Source organism: Cryptomeria japonica, chromosome 1, assembly GCF_030272615.1.
Source record: "Cryptomeria japonica chromosome 1, Sugi_1.0, whole genome shotgun sequence".
NCBI classification, from domain to species: domain Eukaryota; kingdom Viridiplantae; phylum Streptophyta; class Pinopsida; order Cupressales; family Cupressaceae; genus Cryptomeria; species Cryptomeria japonica.
The window spans coordinates 42908523-42933276 of NC_081405.1; the positions used below are offsets into that span (position 1 = coordinate 42908523).

The window sequence follows — 24754 nt, forward strand, 5'->3', positions numbered from 1 at the left end:
AGAAGAAAGCTACAAAGATATCTAAGGTGATCAGAGATGATACAGGCTCCAGAAAGATATAGATAGCTACACCAGCGGTGGACAAGTATGATGATGAGATTATGGCAGAAGAATATGATTTGGAGACATTTGATCTTGGTCCACTTACCTCCGAGCAAATCATGGAAGATGCGACTGATTCAGTGAGGGGAGTCAATGATAAGCTAAAAGAAGAGATAGAAAAGAATAAAAGGTTGTAAAAGGAGATTAATGCTTGGAGGAATTATTTTAGCCAGCTTAATGAGCCATTAGGGCGACAGGATCCAGTAGTCTCACCCTTGCAGGCACTCCCTCTTGAGTCAATAAATCAGGTAGAAAAGGTGAAGAACTCAACCCAACTCATGGATACATGGATTGATAGATCCTACGTGGTAGCCAAAGAATTTGTCGAAAGAATGATGAAAAAAATCCATAGGGCCATCCAAGTCCTTGATATCATTCATAATCTAGTGGTAACTATCGATGCATTCACTCACACTAGAGATATTACCATCCCGGTATTGCAAGTGGTAAGGAAGACATCAAGATAGGTTTTAACACAAGAAAGGATAGTTGATGGTGGAACCCATAATCTCCTACAATGGTCAACTTTGCTCCAAATGAAGGAGGTTCTATTCAAGGACATCAATAGTAGGTGCAGCGGCTGCAGCCAAGTTGAGGACACTATCCATCCTATTCAGGATAAGGTGTTTGATGTACTATGTGTAATCCTTGATAGAAGGATAGAGATTCAAACAGATGTGGATATCCAAGAGTTGGAGGATAGGATCACCAAGAGTTGGAGGATAGGATCAAGGTCATCTTTTGTAGAGAGGATAGCATGATCACATAAGAGCAGCAAGATCAGATGTATACTACTATGTTACTGATTGAGAAAACAAAAGAGTTGGAGCACGGATGGGAGATGACTCTTCTTGCGGCCTTTGATGAGGTCCTTCACTTGGAGGAACGAATGAAGAACCTGCCTGAGATTCCCATTGTAGAGATTGAAGGGATTACGTCCAGATTCATTGAATATGCCAGAAAGGAACCAGGAAAAGGGAACAAAATTCTAGATGAAAAGTTGTTATGAAATGATGTGGCGATTCAATCCCTATTGGAGGATACTTCCTCGTTATTCGTGCCAATTTCTATTGGCTATGTTATGATAATGCTTATCTAAATAGGGTTATTTTTGTAACAAACCCTAATTAGGGTTTAGGTGTCAAAATCTCAGCCCTTGATCTTCTTTAAATCTAGGACATTCATTGTATTTGAGAATGCTATATAAGCTCTCACTCATTTCATTTGTAAGGTTAAGAAGGTTATTAGCAGAAGAAAAGTAGTAGTTATTCATAGAGAATACAAATTTGGTGAAGAGAGAAAGTTGAGCAATTGTTGTTATATTTTGCTATGAGATTAAAGAAACATTGAAGTTATGGTGTTTTATTGCAATCTTTGTGGCTTCTTAAATGGTTTTTAATCTTCTTGAATCACTTTATTGAAGATAATATTTAGATGTTAAAGTTAAATTGAATGATGAGATGTTTGTGTATGAACTATTGTGAAGCTCATAGTCCAAACTACTAGCCTCTTACTGATTGTAAGTGTGCCCTGTGTGGTCAACTGGAGATATTGAAATTGTTTAGGGTTCAATCATTACTTGAGTATTGATATGTATCCTATTAATAGTATCTATGTTTATGAATGATTTGAAAATCTTTGAATTCCCTTAGAAGATCGCACCGATTCCAGTAGAGTTGTTGTTCTATGGCAATACTGAGATTGGTAGAGTTTCACTAAGATTGCCCTCCATTTAGTCATTCATAGGCTTAGTTTAGCATAGCCCTCTCTAATCCCTTATCTTTTGTCCTTTTTTGAAACATCGGTTAGTATTAGGAAAATCCAGTTCCTCATTGGTTAAGTAGTTGCAAGAACTAGCTTTCATAGAAAGTACGTAAGGCCCCTTGATGAAACATCAAACACAACGAACACTGGTGCTTATCCACACATAGAGAACCTACATATCAGAACCTTGGAGTTGCCTCGATTGATCCTTAGGCGAAATCTTCAGCATTTGGGGAAACTTTGTTCAAGAGAGGATAAGATACCTTGGTATTTTATTTTGTGTTCGCATGTGCCTAAAAAACACATTAGCAGGTTGGTGCCCATTTGTTAATAAAATCTATTGTGTCGTAATTTTTTACCCAAAAGAGTTTTCCACGTGAAATCCGATGTTTGCATCTTGATGTTTTCTCTCTCTATGTTTTATATGGTTTCGTGTGTTTAAAAGTTTTAAAATACTGATCCCCCCCCTCTTGATATTTGTTGTGTGCTTTACAATTGGTATCAAAACAGGTTACCTTCAAAAATAGAGCTTAAACACTTGGAGGTTGATCTTGTGTGATGTCCCCTCCTAGTTAGACATCAGTAGTTCAGCAAGATTAGCCTATCAGTTGACCCTCGTAGGCTAATGGGGTTGGATAGAGGGTCCTTTGAGGTAGAGACCTAGTCAGTGAGTGGGTTATTTTTGTTCTCCAGAGCTCAGTAGTTTTAGACTTGGCATTTGTATGGGTTCCAGGGCTCAGTTTCTCATACTTACTATTTATAGTAAGTCGGGGGATGATTGAGAGGGACCCTTCCTATTTTAGGTAAGGCAATCAGATGCGCAGTGGATGCAGTGGTTAACTTCTTGGTTCAGACGAGATTGAAAAATAATGAGTATTCATGGAGTTATGTCATTTTAATTATTAATAAAGTATTACTAATTATTCATTAATGGCACATTATAAAATAAGGTTATAATTGCACTTTAATGAAGGGTCAATTCATCATTAAAATGGGGCCATATGTTACAATTGATTGTTGAGCGCCTAGACCAAGGTGACTTTTTATTAATTATTAAAGTGCAAGCTCATAATTTAATAAAAATGCAATTTAATATGCTTTTTGGAGAAATTCGACTTCTTCTTGGAAGATATAAACTTTTTTGAGGAGGTAATTCGATTCACTCTTTGGCATTTGATAAACTCTTTTCATGAATTCACTGAGCATTGGAGAACAGAGACGAGGGTTTCTGCAATTCCAAAGCTTTTTGGGCATTGGAGAGAGTAGCTTCTTCATTGTATAAGCTTTATGAGGTTGTGAGATATCAGCTAAAGGTTGCTTATCTGTTGGCTTCATTCAAAGGTCAAGATTGTGCAAATTGGAAGAGGAATTTCAGAGAAACCAATCAAATTAAAGGTTCCAGCTTAAGGAGGATTAGAAGTCTATATTTTGGTGATTATTGGCACACTTTTCAAGGCAGTACGGCTTGCTTTTTGGCAGCCATAAATTGCAGCAAGGAGGCGCCAAGTAATGGAGGGCAATTTCATTCAAAAAGGGTTCAATAAAATCCCAATAAATTTGAGAGAGGGCGCTAGACCTTCACAAAGACATTGGCATCAATTTTGAGGTGAATTGCACCTGATTTAGGGAGCATTGAATCATCCAGAGGCTTCTTTTTATCAGCAGAAGTCCAGCATTGATATGTTCAGCCTTAATCGGGTATGCATATGTGTAAAGATTCTAGATATAATCGAATAATGAAAATATATGGCTTTTGTGATTCTTACCTCCAATATCTATTTAGTTTCAAGATTTGAGTGTTCCTATACTTTATTTGCATTGCTTTTTATATCAAAAACACAAAAAAAAAAAGTTAAAAAATTCAAAAAAAACCAAAAACAAACTTCATTGTTTCATCCAAGAATTCGAGTATCATCTTCAGAGAGGACTTGGGGTCTTCACATCTTGATAGCACACATGAGTGCTCTTGAAGGTCTTGCTAGAAATAGAGTACCCTTATTTGATGGTTCCAACTATGCATTCTAGAGTGTGAAAATGCGAGCTTATCTGATGTCTCTTGCTTTTGATGTTTGGAATAGTGTGGTGATTGATTACATAATTCCTTCAAATCCTCCAATGGATGCTGATGGGAAGAAGGCTTTTGAAAACAATGCAAAAACCATGAATGCAATCTTATGTGGTTTGTCTGAGACAAAATTTGTAAAAGTTATGCATTGTGATACAACTCATGACATTTGGAAGAAACTTCAAAAACCATATGAAGGAGATGACAAGGTTAAGAAAGCAAAACTTCAAACTCATAGAAGAATTTTTTAAAGTCTCAAGATGCAAGAAGAGGAAAACGTTGCTGCTTATTTTCTGCGAGTAGATGAAGTTGTTAACTCTATTAAGGGTTTAGGAGAAAAGCTTGAGGAGTCCAGAAAATTTTAAAGTCTCTTCCTTTGCGATTTGATGCCAAGGTTTCAGCGATTGAAGAGATGACAGAACTTGATAAGTTGATTGTTGATGAGCTTCATGGTATTCTAATAGCATATGAGATGAGGACAAACTCTATTTCTTCCTCCAAAAGTGTAATGTCCCCTTTTTCTAAAACCCGAGTTCTTGCCTTAAATCACCATTTTTATGTGAAACTACAAATGGAACAAGATGCATACCTAATTGAACAAGATCTCAATTAGTATGCATCTTGTTCCAGGAACATTAATTGGTCAGGAATATTAACTTAACCATAGTTATACCTAATTACTTATCGGAAATCAACAATAAGAGAGCAAGAGTAAGAGTGATAAGGTGTCTGTTGTGCGTTAAGCACACATTGCCCTGCTTGACAAGGAACCCCAAGGTTTTTTTGTTGCAATCTGCCTGTCCATGAAGAGAGAGAGAATCCGCTTAAAGAGTCTGAGTCAAAATCAAGAAAATTCGCACAATCAAGCTTCAGATGCCGAGATTGAAAAGTTCATATTCACGCAATGTCTCTCAAAATCTTGAAATTCGTTTTTGTGAAAGGGTAAGGGATCCAAATCACGCGAACAGGTCTGGTAGGCTGCAAATCAAAAGGCCGAAAAATGATAAGGGAGGGGCGTTTAATCATAAAAACAAATCGTGCATTTGTATCATATAGCCCGAAAATTGCAGGCAAGGGCGAAATGAAAATATAAATCGCAGGCAAAGGCGGAGTCTGCATTTCGTCCAAAATACCCGAACTTGCAAGGCAGGCTAGACCCTAAACTTCGTGCAAGGCAACCAGGAAGCCCAAAAATCACTAAGATGAAATGAGGAAATAGGAATCGTACAGGCACAAAAGGGTAAATCGCGCTATTAAGCCTCCAAAATGGCCAAAAAAGAACGAAGTTCAAAAGTCGCGCAAAATCATCAAGTGGCCCGAGTTTTACATTAAGGCAAAGGGCGTTTAAAAAGACCAAAATCGACCATTTGGGCCAAAATAACCCAAAGGCAAAGTCGCGCGATTTATTTCTTGTAGAGGGCAAAAGGTTAAATCGTGCATTTCCTCAAAATCGCGATTTTCCTCCTACAGGTTTGGCAAAAAACAAGTCTCTCAAAAACACTAAAATGCCCGAAGTTTGTGAAAGAGGTGTTTTAAAGCAAAATCTCTCAAAACCTCTAGTAAGCCCAAAATTCGCCCAAAAAGGAACAAATAGCCCAAAGTTTTCACAAAAGTTCATATACCTAAGTGAAAGGGATGCGATAAAGGAGCAAATCGCACAAATTCATAAAGGCCCGAATTTCACACAAAATCGCCCAAAACATATCAAAAGCCCAAATTTTATAAAGGGGCGTTATAAACCAAACTAGGGTATTTTGCTAAAATCGCAAGAAACAATGTCACGCATTTTTACTTGAAAGGCCGAATTTCGTTCAAACAACTTGAATAACCCAAATTCGGCACTTTTGTGTTTTGTAAAAGTGAAAAGCGAGGAAAGAGTTCCCTCATTACATTCAAAATGCCGAGTTTGGTGATGAAGGAGGCTATTAAAGTAAAATCGCTCATTTCAACCAAAGGGCCCAATTTTATTTTGCAAAGGGTCGGCGATTTTGTCAAATACAAAGTCTCACATTTTCATCTAAATGACCGAGTTTTCTTCAACAAGGGACATTTAAAGTTAAATTTAATTTTAGTTAAATTAATTTATTTAATTTTAAAAATGATTAATTCAAGTCAAAATTGATTGCTTGCAGAATCAACAACATCGGGAAGAGCTAGACCGTCAACCCGAAGCGCAAATTAGAGATGCGATCGCGAGCGACGCCAAGAAGCAAGAATGAGGAACGTGTTACAGGGCGCAAGGTCGAAGAGGCAAAGCAAGGGGAAGCGCGCCACCGCTGAATCGGGGTTGAAGTTCGCTAGCCAAACTGAAGACAAAAGAGCACTCAGATTGCTATAAAATGTGCAAAGTCGGAAATGCATAGCTGGAAGAAATTCCAGAAAATCAGTTGCAAAACTGAACTTGTTTAATGTAAACAACTGCCTATGGGCCCTGTCTAATGAATTTAAAATGAGGGGACACAGGTTAGTTATTTCCAACTACCAGGTTGACCAGATTAATGTCAAATAGTGGTTAGTAGTTGGGAAAGTGGTTGGGAAGACAAGTAAGGATTGATTGGGCATGGGTTAAAACCAGAGAAACGGGACTCGCCCAAACTTGGCGAGTCCGAGTACGAGTCCCAGGGGCTCGGACTCGGACTTGTCCGAGCCTTGCGAGTAAAATCGCCAGACTCGCCAAGTTGGCGAGTTTGGCCCAAACTCGCCAAACTCGGCAAGTCCCGAGCCCCAGACTCGGTCGGCGTGGGCCAACTAAAAAACACAAAAAAAAAATATATTGCAAAGTTTTTTGAATCCGTTTTTTTATGTTAATTATCTTCTATCCCTAAAAGTGACTTTCATTTCATTCACTTGCAAGAAAAGGAGGAGTAAAGTGGGTTGGGAAGAAAAACAAGGGTGCATAGAAGAAAAACCAGCAAGGAGGAAGCTCAAGTTTTCTTCAATTTGTCACATTGGAGCTGCATTGTGTTTCGATTTGGTGCATCAAGAGTTGGATAGGAAGACTTTGCAGCTCGTTTCAAGCTTGTTGTAAGAGGTACGGTTGTTTTTTTGAAGATTAGTTTGTTTCTTGTATGCAAAAATTCCATTTTGTATCCATTTATTTTGAAAGTTTTACATCTTTCAAAATCTTTTGTATGTGTGTATGTAGCATCTAGTATGTAGTTGTAGTGTTGTACTATGTAGGGTTTGTAAATTTCTTTTTTTCTAAAGTAGGGTTTGACAAACCCTACTTTAGTTTTTTTGAATGTATGTAATATGTATTAATTTTATTTTGTATTTGTAATGTTTTATTGCAGCAAACTTCACTTTATTATTTCAATTTGCCTCAACTTCAAGTTTCACAAAACTATCCTAAAATGTCTACTTCAGCTTCTAGACCCCCCATTAGAAAGGACCTTGCTTGGAAATATCATGAGGATTTTCCAGGGCAAGGAAAGGGGCAAACAAAATGTATGTTTTGCAAAACAATATTCCATGGAATATATAGGCTGAAATACCATATTGCTGGTGTGCGTGGACATGATGCCGAACCATGCCTAAAAGCAGTCCCTGAGGCCGTACGTGATTGTTATGTAATGGTTGAGGAGATTGAAAGGAAAAAGAAACAAAAGAAGGATCGAGCGGCCATTGGGAGAGAGACAGTTTTAGGAAGAGGGACACAGTTAGGTTGTGTTGGAGGCCCTTCTTCCTTACCTCCATATCGTCCCACTCAGTTTGCTACTGTTGGTGCTTCCGTTTCTGCTTCTGCTTCTATAAGTGGCAGTGCCACCACCACTTCTCATGCTCCTACCACTAGTAGTTGTAGTGGGAATGTTACCATTGGACCTAGGGTTCGTAAATCTAGGTTGGATTCCTTCTTTATGCCTCGCACTACTCCTGGGTCCCAACTGTCGCTTGAGGGCATGGGTTGGAACAAGGAGGTCCATGATGCTGCTAAAATGGCAGTTGGCAGGTTTTGGAGCTATAGCTGTATTCCATTCTTTGTAGCCAGGTGAATGTTTTACTAACTTTTATGTTTGATAACTTTGTTGTTTTAATTTTTATACTTAACTTATCTCATTGAATTTTTATCCATAACTTATCTCATTGAGTTTCTTTGCGACAGGTCTCCTTATTGGCAACAAATGGTTGATGCCATTACCATATGCGGGGCGGGGTTCAAAGCCCCTAGTGAGAGTGATTTGAGGGGACCCATTTTGTCTCAAATGGTGGATGATGTGAAAAAGGATTTAGATGAACAACGCCAGATATGGAGCACTAAAGGTTGCACCATCATGACTGATGGTTGGACGGATAGGAGAAATAGAACTCTCCTTAATTTTCTTGTTTCTTCCGCAGGTGATTAATTAATTTTAGTTTCATATAGTCTTTAATTTTTTATTTTTTATCTAATGGTTTATTGAATGATCATTGACCTAGCTTTATTTTTTTATTTCAGGGGGGGCCATCGTTTTCATCAAGTCCATTGATGCCTCCGCCCATTGCAAGAATGCCACCTACCTATGTGAGCAGATAGAGGAGGTGATTGAAGATGTGGGTGAGGAGAACGTGGTACAGGTGGTGACCGACAATGCAGCAAATTATGTTGCTGCGGGTAAACTTTTGATTACAAACTATTTTTGTTTGCAAATTAATTACTATCTTGTAGTTTGTACCTCCATTAATTACAATTTACAATGCAACAAATTATGTTGCTGCAAGTAGACTATTGATGGAGAGGCACCCATCTATAGTTTGAAGGAAGTGAACAGGTTAGTCAAAATAGAGGATGACGTTAGCGCATAAAACCAAAGGCCAATAGGAACAGAGAGATTCAGAAAAAAGCATGACGTTTTAATAAAAGAGCCTGATTAATTTGGAAGTGAAATGCTATGGAATAAGCAATTAAGCTGGACTGTTTAAAATTTGCTACTTGGTTGCGATTCAGGGCTCGGGTGTTTAATGATTGCCAATCTTTTGCACTCGAAGTCTTAAGTTCAGTTTTTAAAATGTTCAAAATTTCTCTAAGTCTGAATTTACATTTCAAGGTTAATTTTTTTCTGGCAGGTTCGCCTCTACGCTATGTTTTAAAGCTTTGCTTGATACCTTTCAAGAAGAAAATTGTAATCTACAAAATTTCATCACCTGATTAATTCTCCATTAACCGTTTAAGCATAGTGACCAGTTTTGCATTTATTTAATGACTTTAAAGGAGACAAAACGAGTCATACGTGATTCACAAGGTTAGAAAAAACTTTGTGCAAGTTCGGCGTGCAAGGCCCTTTTGAAAACTTTTAAGAATTTCTTCCTCTGACTAGCATCTCGCAATTTTTTTACTGTGGAGGGTTGAAAAGGCTTTGCAAGAATGCAGAGTTAAACGCCTCCTTCTCGCGTTTCGGTCAAGAGAAGGATTTTTGCAAACTTGAAAGAGTTAAACGCCGCCTTATGAACTGCGCGATTTCCACCCTTGGCGATTTTCGGGGCAAAAGGTATAAAATGCAAACACAAGTTTAACGCCCCTTTTATTTCGTGATTTTTACCTCCTTTGCGTTTTTCGGGGTTTGCCCATTTTCGGGCTGAGAAAGGTTTTTGCAAACTTAAAAAAGAAGAACGCCTTTCACGCGATTTCCACGTACTCCTTTTTGCAAACTTCGGCCCAAAGGCGACTTTTGACAGGGTTTTAAGTTAATGACGCCTTATTCACTTTTCGCGATTTTTGGCCCATGAGGCCCTTTCGAAAGATTTAATGTTTTTACTTGCTTTTTGAAATTCGACCTAAAATCCACTTTTGCTAACTTCGCTATTTCCGGGTTAAAAGTTACTTTTGAAAAGTTTTTAGATGTTTAACTTCTTTGTTTTAAGCGATTTTCGGCCCATGAGCCCTCTTCGGAAAGATTTTAAGATTTAACATTTTTAGGTGATTTTTGGGGTTTGCCCATTTGCGGGCAGAGAAAGGTTTTTGCAAACTTAAAAAAGAATGCCTTACACGCGATTTCCACACCCTCCTTTTTGCAAACTTCGGCCCAAACTTAGACGTTTCTCCTGACTTTCTTTTTCGGCCTGGAAAGCACTTTTTGCAAGCCCAAGGGCAACTTACATCCTTGCCTATTTAGCCGATTCTCGAGCTTGTGCTAAAATTAGTCTTCCTTGGATTGATTTTGGTTGTTCAGATTGTGAGGCTCTCTGCGACATGGCCCCCGGGCCACGTGACTTAAAACTCAAACACACCCTTTCTTTTAATGACTACAAAGCTTATTGCTTCACCACTTCCTGGATCCCAACAAAAAAAGAGGGCGGACAAAAAATCAAAATTCGAAACTCAGGAGGACGAAGGCTGAAAAGAAACGAGGGGGATCCTATCAGGGACAGGGAGTGTGTGCAACGCACAACAGTTCCTTGACTGCTCCATGTAAGAGCCCTCAAAGTCCTAGATGCCACTTTGGTCGTTCTAGAACGGCCTACTTACGAGCCCCTCATCACCCCTTTATTACATCTTATAACCTTCCTTACAAGAATGTATTTCTAAACATAATTATTCTTTTAAGTTGGGTATTAAATATTTACGATGAGTAAAGCATACTATGAATATATACATTTATGTCTAGTTAACATAGTTATAAGTTTCTAAGATAATTGAGTCATTAACTGGCATTGTTAATTCTAGTTGTTATTCTTAACTCCTACGGATCTAATGATTAATTTCAGAATACTCAAGCTTAAAGCATAGCATAGATCTTACAAGTAATTTGGACCTCTTTCCTTTCTCTTAATTGGAACTATTGCTGTCCTAACCACTGTTGTTGCTGACTGAATTTAATCTTCTGATCTGATTCGATGGTGATGTCACCAAATGCTTTTGATTCCTTTCCTTTATATCTCTCAGTGTGAGGGAGAGGTCACACCTCTTCATCATGTATGCCCTTTGGCAAGAAACACACCCTTTCCACCATTAGCACCCTTTGAAAGAGTGCAACTCTTCATTACATCTGCCCTTTGAAAGGGACACAACCTTTGAAGATCAGATCTGTGCTTCTTCTTTAAATCAGATCTGCACTTCTGATTCCCAAAATTATCCCCCTCTCAAATGAGGTTCTCTTCTCCCTTTTATATCTCATGTTTGAGGGAGTCACAACTTTGTTTGCCCCATGGGGTGTTATTAATATTGCATATCAACAATCAGATGATAACCATAGGATAGAATAGTAACCAAAAACTTAGAGTAATGCTTCCATTAATGCCAAAACGTCTAGTACAATAATCATTCTCTGCATCCGTGTCTCCAACAACAAGTACAAGAGCATATATAAAGACACGGTCGAGGGTTGCGGTTACCACCCATGGGGAACCATCGTGCAACAGACAATTACCTCGACGACACTAACATACTTAACCAACGTAGCTTAACAAGTAGTACAAAGCCCATTTTACGAGCAACATCATGCCCCCCTAAGAAAAGTCGTCTCCGGACAACAAGGACAAAAATCCGAGACTAACAAAACAAAATGGGGATGAAGTACACTGTATACAATAAGAAAATCACTGAGAAGAAGGGTTGATGGGGCGTCCCTGAAGGAGGTAGTTGCACCGCCGGTGAAGAAGATGCAGGAACTGCTGACGCCAGTCGAGCCCGGAACTCGTACACCTGCTGCGTCCACGCCAGAAAACCCTTTTATGCTACCATCCGATGCTCAAGTGCGGATTTCACCATTATTGTTTCCGCAAGGAGTTCTTTTTTCCTTGACATCACAGTCCTCCTGTGCCTAAACCAAACTTGTCTGCAAAAACATGCTTTTCGGTCTCAGCCTCCACCAACTGCTACTAAAATGATACTGTCTCCCTAGCCAATTTGTCCTCGATAGCTACCCGCGCTGCCCTCTTGGCATCCAACTCCTGGGTACGTTGAGCTAAGTCTCACGCTACTACTACCTCCATCCTGGTGGTCAACTCCTCCCGAGCCCTCTGTGCATCCACCAAGGCAACCTCATTTCCAACCGAGACATACTCCGAGTTCCTCAAAGTGTACCATTCATGCCTGGAAGTGGCCGCAACCCTCTGGCACAAAGACTAGGAGACGCCTCAAATCCTCCATCACACTCCCCAAAGGCTGATAACTAGACTGAATAACTCCCTGGTGCCGTACGACTTCGCGTTCTTGCAATGCCTTCCCTCAAACTTTGTTTGTTCGCAACCTCCAAACTCGTCTCCCTCTACGGCTTATGGCTTCCCCGCCAATGCTTAGCTTCAGGCTTCTTTCTCACAGTACGGAACAACCCCAACACTTACCGTGACTTCTCTGATGCCCTTCGCCAAACTCAAAAGAGTATTGTAGCTCAAAAATAAATTGGGGGTCTGGGGGCAGTGCCCCCAACAAGGTCAAGGGGCAGCTTCTTCTCCACTCTAATTTTTTCAACGTCCTGGCTCCAGACTCCATCGAATGATTTTTTCAATCTGGTCGTCATTTTTTTTTTTTTAAATTAAATGCATGCTTTTTTGAATGTCGGCGCATTTTTTCTTTTCACGTGCCATCACCACTTTATCCCTGTCGTGCCGTGGTATTTTTCCTTTCACCCTTTTTTAAACCGTCACTGCCGTCGTCGTGCTCCTTCAAGCCTACGGGTTGTAATGTCCCGAGCCCGTACAAAGGTTATCTGACGTACGATGGAATGCTCTGTCGTACGGTGGGGTGAACCCGTATGGTGGCTGAGCCATGCAGCGACTGGGGTCACCCGAAGGCTTGGTGTCGTACGGCGATTGGTCTCTTGTACGGTGGCTGGGAAGGTCGTACGATGGATGTTGTCCGACTGTACGGGGTGTACGATAGTGGCCGTATGGTGGATGAATACCCGCCGAGTTCCGCCCTCAGAGGTTGGTGACCTCCGTCGACGGTGGTTCCACCGCACGGTGGTCCCACCACCACTTACAAAAAAAAAATTATTTATTTATTTATTTTTCTAATTTCCTAATCTAATTGTCCAAAGAGTCTTTGGCTCGAGTCCCGTGCCTCTGGGATTGCCCTTCATTCTTCTCGGTTTGCCTCGCTCGAGAGTCTCCCGCTTTGGTCCCATGCCTCTCGAGTCGCCTACCCGGCCTCTCGGGTCCCCTGCGCGCTTCTCGTGGTAGGGTTTCAATTTGGACCCGTTGATGGCAAGTCTATTTTCAATGGCCATCCGAAGACCTGGAACCATAAATTCTACAGGGACCACGGTCTCCTTCCCATACATTAGAAGAAGAAGAAGAATAAAGATTATGAAGGTTGTGGCCTTCCACACAGGGTTCCAATCGTTGCCAACACGAATGATCTTGGGATTATCTACGTCACTGAGGTTTGTATCCTTCAATTTTACCTCTTGATACTTGATGAGTTCTTCCTTCGGGAACTGGTGTGCGGTGGTGTCACTCACACGAGCGTCTCCCTTCCAATATTCTCTGTATTTCGGTAGGTACACCTCCTCTGTTACTTGCTCTGGTTCCTCTACTTCGAGCCTGTAGCTCTGGAACATTTCGTAATCCTCCATCTGCCAGTGGAAGAGCCCGTTCAAAGACCCCATCTCATCCTCGGAGCACTCTCCTAGTTTGAGAATCCCTTCGTCCCTCAGGTCACCTTCTCCTTCACCCTCTGATTCCGAAGATGATGCCAGTTCCTCACTAACCAACTGCGTCCCAAGGTCTATGATAAACTTCCTTCCTCCATTCTCCATAAACAGAGTGTTCTTCTTCCAGTTGTGGGTGGCCTTGGCTGCCACCAGCCACCCTCTCCCTAAGATCGCATCATACCCTTTTTTCTTTAGTGGAATTACCACGAAGTCTAGTATGAAGGGTTGCGCCCCGTTGGTAACTTGTTTGCCCATCAGTGTCCCGATGGGTTTGATTCCATGTTGATCTGCTCCCAGCAGATTGAATGTAGATAGCCACAACGTCGGCTTCCCTAGCTTCCGCCAGGTTTCTTCTAGAAGAATATTCACTCCCGATCCACCATCGACGATGGTATCAGTTAGAATGGTGCCAAGGATACCCATCTCCACAATGGTCGGGTTCCTTCCAGTGTTAACTGCCAGCAGCATGGGGTCTATTGCAGACCCCCCAGGAACATCTGTGCAGTGGTTGGTATTGGTGCGTGGTTGGGAGAGATTATTCAACAACGCCGTTCGTAATTGAGGCCGTCTGGAGGAGATCGTGTACCTTCACAGGCACCTCCAATTTTAAATTTGATTTAGTATAGCCTCCTCCGCCTCCGGTCGACTGGAAGTACCAGTCATACCCTTCGCCTTCGCCCTCTCTCGTATCTCTTTCTCAATTTCTTCCCATACCCTTCGCTTCTCCGTCTCCGGGTCTAGGCACGTTGCTTTTCTGGCTTGGGCGCAGGTTACGACCAGCACTTCCTCTTCTTTGGTTTCCTCGATATTGAGCAAGTTGACGCCAGACTTTGGTCACGTGGCATCTTCGTGGTCTCCCGATCCGCACCATTCGCACAAATATTGTGTGGCCTCTCCCTTCGCCCAGTCTCAGGCGAAGTGCCCCCACTGGCTGCACGCTCTGCATTGTATCATCAGTCGGCCTTTGGAGTCATATTGGATCCAACTCCTTGTATTGTTATTGTTGTTTCGTCCTCCCCACCGGTTATCTTGGTAGCCTCCCGATGTTGCATTGTTGTTCGCCTGGGAGCTGTCGGTACCGCCCGATGTAGTTGGTTGTTCCTGCGTAAGCAATACTTGTTGGTTCCGTGTTTTCATGTTGTAGGGGCATTCCTTGGTGGAATGCCCCATCAACTAGCATATATCACAATAGGCCTTCTTTGGGCAGGAGCCTTTTGTGTGGTCGTCCGTCTTACATTCCGTGCACCAAAGCTCCCCTTCGTCGATCTTGCTCGGACCTCCCTTCATAACCTTCACCTCTTTCATCATCCTCAGCATGTCCTTCTGCAGGGCTTGCACCTTTTTGTCGGACTCGCCATCGCTACTACTTCCATCGAAAGAGTCATCATCCTCGGACGAGCTATCCTTCTTCTTTTTCTTCTTGGATGTCTTGGTCTCACTCTCGAGATCCATCGCTCTATTATATGCATCTTCGTACGAGGTTGGTGGAACAATTTTCATCTTCCGGAGGGAGTGTTTCAGTCCCTCCACGAACGATCTCTTTTTCAACCCATTCACTGGTTGACTCCATTTTCCCCAACAGTTCCTTGAGTCGCCGACTATAGGCTCGGACCATCTCGTTCTTGTTCTGCTTTGTGCCATAGATTTCAGCTACTATTTCATTGTCGTCTCTAAGGAGGCGGAACTCTATCTCGAACTCCTCCTTCAGGTTGGGTCATGTGTCGACTTTGGCCTTATCTGTATCGGAGTACCAGTCGATGGCCACTCCCCTTAAGGTTGCTGGAAATTGTGTTACCCATTCGTCCTGGTCGGTAACACCGTTCGCTGACCATATGGTTTCGCAAGTGCGGCAATGGCGGACGGGATCTTCCTTCCCGTCGTCGTTGAACTTCGACAGCTTCTGTTTACTGGCCATTGATGGGGGTCGTGTCGCCTGTCGTGCACCTGCACCACTCCCATCCGCGCCGGTGGTGTTTGTTGTTTGAGTGACTGGGGGTACGGTTGTTTGTACCCGCGTGCTTGGTGTGATGGGTCCCAAGAGGGGGTCTTGCTTGTCGTGTGCTTGTGCCTCCTCCGCACCTACGGCCGTACGGTTGCCCTCTCCTTCGTTCTCACCCTCGTCCTCTATTCGCTCCCTTCGGTGGCCCTCCATGCGCGGTGTACGGGATAAATTCCTAAACTGATCCCAGGTCTCTTCAACTAGATTTCTTCGTAGTCTTGTTTCTTCCAAAAATTCTTCGTAGCTTCTCACCCTACGGTGTTCTGGCGACACGTAGAAATCTCCTTCGGCTTCTGCTCTTGCACTCTCCGTGACACCTCCTTGGTTCCCTTCGGGCAACCCTTCGACAAGTCGTCCTTCAGCAAGTTGCCTCAACCTCTGTCTACGTTCCACTTGTTGTTCCAGAATCAAGGCTCTCTGTGCGGCCTCCCACTCCTCACTTTGTGCCTTCTTATTTCTATCCTTATTTAATAAGTTGGGCATTAATTCCTGTACATCTTCATAAATAGCAACAACACATAAAAAAATATAACACTTCTTTATTAATTCATCCCGTCGAATACAATTTATGTCAATAGTACGACACCATTATTATAGTATAGAATGTTCTTTATTCCTCCTGGAGGTTCAAGGTTCAATTTCCCCTTCGCCTCTTACCATCACGCTCCGCTTCCCAGCGACGATTGTTTTCTTTGTACTGTCGGAGGACCTGTTGGCGTCACTCCTCACGAGCAATCTCCTCCAGGCGGGTTCGTTGTGCCAGTGATGCCTGTGCAAGCAACCGGGGGAGGTGGTTCATCAACCGATTCGCTGCGGGGCTAACTTCCAGTGTGGTCCACACGACACTTGTTGGGACTTCAGCCTCCGTGGCCTCTCTTCGGACATAGGTTTCGATGGCCGCCTGAAGCAGGATTGAGAATTCCCTCGTTGCAGTGTCCTCTTCGTCGTAGAGTTCCGTTTGTGCGTCGTCGACCTCTGGGTTAATCTCACCAACGGTTAGGCCCATCGTGTCCGTACGCCATCCGCTCCTTCCTTTCCCGAGTATGTCTAGGCAATGATGCTAGATGTTTGCCCTGTGGGGTGTGTTATTAATATTGCATATCAACAGTCAGATGATAACCATAGGATAGAATAGTAACCAGAAACTCAGAGCAATGCTTCCATTAATGCCAAAATGTCTAGTACAATAATCATTTTCTGTATCCATGTCTCCAACAACAAGTACAAGAGCATATATAAAGACACAGTCGAGGGTTATGGTTACCACCCGTGGGGAACCGTCGTGCAACGGACAACTACCCCCGACGACACTAACATACTTAACCAACGTAGCTTAACAAGTAGTACAAAGCCCATTTTACGACCAACAAACTTTTCATTCCAAGTCTTTTGACCATTAATTAGCTTAATTAAATTTTAATTATATTTAATTATATTCTTTTATATTTTAATTTAATTTTTATTCTTTTCAATTTTAATTTAATATTATTATTTACCATTCAATTCTATTTCAAAGTGGGGACATTACAAAAAGGGAGGCAGCCTTCAAAGCTTTGAAGAAAGGAAAAGACAATATCTACTGAAAGTTCTGATGAAACAAATTTTATGAGGAAGTTAAAGAAAGGATATAAAGCCAAGTTGCCTTTCAAATGCTTTAACTGTGATAAGGTAGGACATTTTGCAGCTAAACGTCCATATGAAAAAAGTGAGGACAGCAACTCTGAAAAGAAGCCTAAAGTTCAAGAAGAAGAAGTATAAGGGAAAAAAGAAAGTCTCATAAATACAAAAAGAGTCTATTCAAAAGAAGAAAGTTGTACTTCTGATGTTAGTGATGGAGAATCTTCAAATGAAGAAATATTGTTCATGGCCATAGAAGTACACGCTGAAAATCAAGAAGATGAAGATTATTTTGATGAAGGAGAAGTGGATTTTGAAGAAGAGCTAATAAGTGTTCTTGGTGAAATCAAGAGACTAAGAAAGAAAAATCAAAACTTGAAGCTTCTGTTACAAGAAGAGAATGAGACAAAGACCACAATATCTCAAGCTCTTGAAGAAGCAGAAAAATTGTAGTACACCCCCTGATTTCCGCCAATGAGGTGAGTTAAAAATCAAGATAAGAAGAGAATGAGACCAAGACCAAGACCAAGATATCTCAAGCTCTTGAAGAAGCAGAAAAATTGTAGTGCACACCCTGATTTCCACCAATGGGGTGTACTTCAATCGTCTGACAATATTCAGACTTGTAATAGCCATGTAAAAAAAATTAGGATGATAGGTCTGCTTCCCATAGCAATTTAGTCTCTTCTGCCCATAACTGAACTATGTGACTACTTTCTATATTATTTAATTTTAATATTTTGGAATATTTTTGCGTTTTATTCAACTTGTATTATAATTGTTGTGATTGAATGCACCTCAATAAGCAGTTAGATGACCCCATTATGAAGTAATTCTCACATAATGGATGATGGACATCAGTTGAATGGAAAAACTACTGAGCATATAAACAAATTATTAGTAAGATGTGAATGAGTATATGTATCCTAAAGGTAAAAAATAAAATTTGACACCTTCAGAACATAAGCAGAAGCCTTAAAAATAATGGAGGCAAGTTCCAATGGATCACATGAGTCAAAGAATCATCTATGTATTAAGATATTTGAACCAACATTAGCATAACATCTTATAGAAAAGAGTGGATATAATGACAAAATGAGAACTGATTTGCAAATCAAGGTGCAGAGGGTTCCTACCTCATCTAAAATGAACTCCCGGAAAAAATCACCTTGCTCTGATAGAAGAAATGCTAAAGCAGCTCTTGTTTGAATTTTTTCTTGGGCCTGAACTGCTGGATCTTGCAATTGACTTTGTATAGAGAGTGGTGAGTTAACTTGTAGCATACCAAGATTCGCCATATTACCTATGATTTCGTCTCCCCCTCCACTTCTGACTGCCTTAGTAAAAGTTTCAAAAGCCTCCATAACATCAATGAATCTCTCTGCATCAAATACACCAGATTTTCCATATATTGTGTACCGTAAAGAATTTCTTAGCCTGGGAGAGTTGTCTGTCAAAAGTCTCTGAAATTACCCCAAAAAGTTTAACTATGTTAGAACTTAGAACTTTATCTACAAATTTAAAATAAAAAACAAAACATTTAAAACAAATAAAGCCCAAACGAAAGTTAGATACACATTTTTTTGTGATTAGAGCTCCCTCAGAGAAACATTCTTTTAAACAGGGATAGCAGTTCAATGCTGAAAACAATCTAAGTAGCCTAATATTATGCAACCCCTATTGTCTCCACAGTAATATCTCCATCAATCATTAGAGAAGTTTCTTCAAACAATAAAAATTCTACGCACAAAAATTGGTTCTCAAAATGTCTAACTTTAATCAGTAGTTTTATAACAGAATTCAATTCTTCAAACCAGGCAATTTCCCTTTCAACATGTAGCAAGAACATACAGGTTAGCATTCAATGCATTAATTTACAAACATTGGCCTGCTATTTTGTAGCAAACCTAGCTAGGTGCCTTTTATGATCATAAAAACTTATATGACTCGTTATCATAAAAACATCAGTAGAGCAGCACTCAAGACAAGCATGTTAAAATAAAGGAGCGATCTTAGTGGCAATCTGAAGACTCTGAACTTTGCAGCATCTCCCCTTAAGATTACCTTCTTGCCAGGGTTGCAGTTTCTTTGCTAATGCTTGAAATCTGAAACAATTGAAAGCTTAAAATTTTATATCCTCTTCCCTTCAGGATCTCATATTTTCTCAAAAATGCTCCAAATAGCACCAAAAATTAAAAAATACAAAAAACTATCAAAAAACCCTAAATTTCTTGAAAATTAAACTTGCGTTTTGATGAGTATCATATTGCAGCAGATGTTTTCAACTTTTCAGTGAATGCTGATTACATGGCTTTCCAGATTCCAGGGAGGATTGCTTCATTTTTATTTTTAACTTTTCATTTCTTGCTAAAATAAGCTGTAAAGGAATTGTCATCCAAATGTAAAAATCTAGTTGTGGTAGCTTCACATCTCTTCTCAAATATTGTTACCATCCCGTAATTATTCTCATTATCATTACAGCTTTAATTTACTCTGCAGTGTCACATGTTTAGTGATTCATTTCCTTTCCTTTGTAAATTGCTTTCATAACTGTTGAGTTCTGGTAATTTAATGCATTGTCCACCGCATTTTCAATTAAAAAAGGAATTGAGGATTTTGAGTGGTTTCCATATGAATGATCAACTTAGTAGAATTTCAACATAAAAGTTAACTGAATTTCAAGGTTTCTGTATATATCAAAATATCTGATTATGTTGGAATACATGGGGCTGTAGAATAATTATGCAAAAATGTAATGCATCTTTTGGCTCATTAACATGTTGTTCAAGACACTTAATATAAATTTAAGTTCATGTATCGTCATGATCGCATGGCACGAGAAAAGTAATAAGTTGCCGCTTATCTAAAAGACTGTTTGTGTTATATGAGATTATGGTATTATTTTGTGGGTTTCAAGTCAACCATATGGTGCTAGGCAGTTTTCTTGAAAATAATGATAGTGCTTTGAAGAGAGTGAATCTATTTTAAAAAAGGTGCAAGGTCCAAATGAATTTTTTCTAGTTTAAGGTTTTTAATTTACTTCAGTTACAAATATAGTTAGCATAAAAAGACTTTGTAACATTTTGTTAATATTTCTGTTTAAGTATGTGTTATTTACTTGTTAGCTTATGGGTTGTCATTAAGAGTTGATTGTAAGTGGTTGTCGACAGTTTTGTTCCACTTGGAAACTATTGGGCACTTTAAATATTCCTCTCCTAGTCAAAGAAGGCAGAATGATTTGGTACATGATCCTCACAAATCCACCTTTTAATAAAGTGTTTATTGATCTTCATTGACAATTATCTGGTATGTACAATATTTCATTTGTATTACAGGTAGTGTTATTATTTGGAAATAAACCTTTGGTGCCGTTGCCTATAATTAAGTTTCATAGAGAACCAATATCGGTCAATAACTATTGCCCCCTATACTACAGAGTCACAGACTAACAAAATTAAAGCAATTAAGCCAAACAAATATAGGAGAAGATTGAGCATAGTCAAGGAAAGATCGGTAAACCAAACAATCCGTCCAAGAGGAGAAACAACAAGAATGAAGGAGGTTGTGTGAAGCTACTGACTACAGAAATCCATCAATCTAGTGTTGGAGCAGAAGTAAAAGCTGACGCAAAAGTTGGAGTCAAAGAGTAAGTCAAAGTTGTAGTCAAGAAAAAAGAAATCGAAACATCCTATCAAGTACAAAGAATAACTTACAACATACAAAGGAAGAGTGGATTAAGATCACCAAACATCTTTCCCTTCTAGAAGAAGCATGTGTGGATCTCACAATCCAATTTTGATCCGAGGAATTGACAAACTGTTCTCTATATGAAGAAAGTCTAAGTCTTGAGAGGAAGTCCGAACACTTCTTCATAGATGGAAAGAAGGAAGCATACAAAAGTCATCTTTATGGTATCAAAGAGTTATTGATCAAAGAAAAAATTATGCCAAAAGCACCACGGCAAAGCTTAGGAGTGGAGAAAAGAGAACCTGGGGGCAGTATGACTAAATGGTATACTAAAGTCTTTGGAAGAGTCAAGGATTCCCATGTTTGAGACTATTAGGAAACCATTCGAACATCAGAATCAGAGCTTCCTAAGAATAAGGTTCTAGTCAATAAATTTGCATAAAGGTCAAGTCATTGTGTCTCCACTTGCAAGTTCGAGTGTAGAAAGGCAAAAGTTGCGTAACTTCACTAGAGATGGAATGATGGAACTAAAGGTCTAATGAAACGCTACAAAATTTGTGAAAATATTTAAGTAGAAAATGGACAAACTAATAAATAATTATTAGCAGCAATCATTTCCAACCACCGTTAGAGGTGTGGCAATTGACTAGTATACAAAGATTGAACCAACCAATCGAAATATGTGGGACCAATTACAGAAGGCTTTCAAAGAAGAATTTAGATTGCTCCAATGAAATTGTTGCAAAAATTTACCACTTGGCAAGGGAAACATGAGAACATGAGAGCTTACAATCAGAGGCTCAAGGAATTATTCATCAAACTGAAGAAAGAACGATCCACTGGATTGAAACAAAAACGATGCATTGAAGGTCCCATTCCTTCATTCCAAAAGAAAATGAAAATCATACCACCTTCATCATACAAAGAATCGTACAATAGATCTATGGATATAGAAAATGAGGACATGCCCACATGTTCGAAAAGAAAAAAGAATGAAGACAATGACATGCATACAAGCAATGATAGCAATCTAAGATCGTCACAAGCATTATGGAAAGATATGCTCCATATGATGAAGGAATTAGAAAAAGGCTCAAACCAACAAGGAGTCTAAATATTTATGGTGAACAGATTGTACAGCTAAGCATCACACGAAAACAAACTGTCCAAAGATGTTATGTGATATTTGTTCGATAATAGGCCATTTGACAAAGGAATGTCCATACAATTTGAAAAGCAAGAGCACACAAGTACTCTTTACACAAAGTGAGCAATCTACTCCTAACACAGCAAATTCACAATAAAAAAAAAAAGAATGCATCTCTTGGTGACTCTCTAAATTCAAGAAGAAACCAGTAGATTCAATAATAGTCATGAGGGAGGTAGAAGTCAAATCCAATATGATTCTACAAGCTCGGACTCGACTCAAACTTGGCAAACCAAAAAATTGACTCAACAACTCTAAAAAAATTCATAAATTTCTTTAAAAACACAAATATTATACAAAATTTAGTTACAAAATGTACCCAATGAGTCCATAATATGTTAGGGAAGTGTTAACTATCAGATTTGAATAAATATTAAAAATAGAGTACAAAATCACATAATGTGGATACAATAACTAGTTGATAACTATTAAGATCATAATAAATTGCATATCTGTGCAAGTTACAATTACAAGATTTTACAATTTCCCAAATGGGGTTGAGGTTCTAGTACTTTATAATAATAGTAAAGGTTATTTTAAGTCAATAACATTTAGAACTATGATAATTTTAGTCAGCTTCAAATAAACCAAAAGTTTCCTTTGAAAACCCTAATATTTAACTTTAATAGTATACTATCAGCTTTGATATATACCTCTAGTGCAACAAAATTCTTATTTACCACGAGCTTATAAAACATAAATAACCCAAATTTCATGAGACAAAGAGAAATACATTCACATTGATTCGGATTAATAAGAAAGACAAAATGATATACAAGCACATGGCAATGATAACCAAAAAACAACATTTGTGACAACTGCTAGTAACATAACTACAATAGCAACAGATAACACCAAAAATGCCTTACAGGTTGCCTCAACAACATGCCAAGCATACTGATATGGTGCAGGTCAAGTCCTGTAATGTTCCCCTTTAGGATCTTTCTAATTTGTGCAATTTAAACGAAACAATGACAATCCGACATAAATTACAGTATAATATTCAGATATAAGCAGTTATGAAATCAAATATAATTGAGGCATATAAAAGCCTGAATATAAAGGTATGTATGTATGCAGAATAGCTGTACGTAGGATAATGTCTTTGATCTTTTAGTAAAGATGTTGCTGTGCCTGAGGTGTCCTTGATTACATGAGATTTATTCTAAAGTTCTGATCAGAAATCAGAAGTCTGATTGCTATCTCTGTTGTCTTACATTCAAGTTATGCAATCATATATGCTGGGTCTGATTTATCTGCTCTTATAAATCCCACGTGTTTACCTTGTAATGGGTGGGTAGATTTCCCCCTTCTCACTCGGTTTTAAGGCTCCTTGAGCGCTACCAGTATAAGGTATATTAAAACAAATAATCTTCCATGCCTTCCTCTAGACTTATGATTTCCCTTAAATATTTACCAAAGGGATTTGATGGGAGAAGTTGTGTCCTCTTTTCACAACTCTGCAGTCATTGTTTGCCATCAAGCCTCTTCCGTTAACTAATTTGTCATTAGTTAGTTAGATGGTTACTCATACCCATCCCTTCATTATGTTGTGTTTTGTTAATTAGTTTGCTCAGAGATTTGGTGAAGGCCTTGAGCCTTGTTTCCACAGTCTGTATTAAAACAATGCGAGACACGCAATGGATTTCAAAGAATTGATTGATAAATCAGAATGAGCAAAACGCTCATAAATAATACAAGCTATTTACAAGAATAGCAAGTTTCTAATAAGAAACTGCTGAGAAGATCGAAGATGATCTGTCTAAAATAGAATATACACTGAATGAGCATTAATACTAAAATTAACATATTTTAATATTCTATTACCCTCCCTTAATGCTCAATCTATTAACTACACCTATAGACCCCCTGAATTTTACAAATTTATCAAGACCAAGGGGCTTGGTGAAGATGTCTGCTGGCTGCTCCGAGGTAGGAACATACAGCAACTGGATGGATCCGTCTTCAACCAGCTGTCGAATATAGTGACAATGCGTTTCCACATGCTTGGTTCTTTCATGGAAGACTGGATTCTTGGCGAGTTTGAGCACTCCCTGATTATCACAGAACAAGAGAGTAGGACCTGCCTGGGAGACATGCATATCCGCAAGCATTCGTCGAAGCCAAACCGCCTCACAAGATGCCTTAACTGCTCCCCGATACTCTGCTTCTGTCGAGGAGAGAGCCACAGCCTGCTGCTTCTTACTAGTCCATGTGACAGCACCAGATCCCAAACTAAACACATACCCTGCTGTAGACTTACGGTCATCAACCGAACCTGCCCAGTCAGAATCTGTGTAACCACTGAGTATAGGATCAGAACTCCGAGTGTACAGAAGTCCATAATCAGGAGTGCCACTCACATAACGCAGCACACGCTTCGCTGCTAACCAATGATCAGCCTTGGGAGCTGTCATGAAGCGTGAAATGTAGCTCACTGCAAAACTAATGTCAGGTCTAGTGGCAGTAAGATAGATGAGGCTGCCCACTAGTTGCCTGAACAGAGATTCATCCACAACTGGTGAGGATGACTGAGCTGAAAGTTTGAGCCCGGGTTCCATAGGAGTAGAGGCAGGTTTGCAATCCTGCATTCTGAACCTGTCCACAAGACTTCTGGCATACTTGGACTGAGAGAGAAAGATACTGGTCTCAGTCTGCCAGACTTCAACTCCTAAGCAGTAATGTAGAAGTCCCAAATCTGTCATATCAAAGGTGCGGCACAAATCCTGTTTGATCCCAGTGAT

At 39.8% G+C, this 24754-nt stretch overlaps 1 protein-coding gene across 2 annotated transcripts in view; it reads right to left on the minus strand.

Moving 5' to 3' along the window:
• The window catches only part of LOC131027392 (uncharacterized), a 197294-nt gene that overhangs the window by 19355 nt on the left and 153185 nt on the right, over positions 1 to 24754 (minus strand). For both annotated transcript variants that reach the window (XM_057957431.2, XM_057957432.2), the window contains exon 11: positions 18253 to 18579. In XM_057957431.2, coding sequence (XP_057813414.2) covers positions 18253 to 18579 — 327 coding nt within the window. The remainder of the gene's footprint in view (positions 1 to 18252; positions 18580 to 24754) is intronic.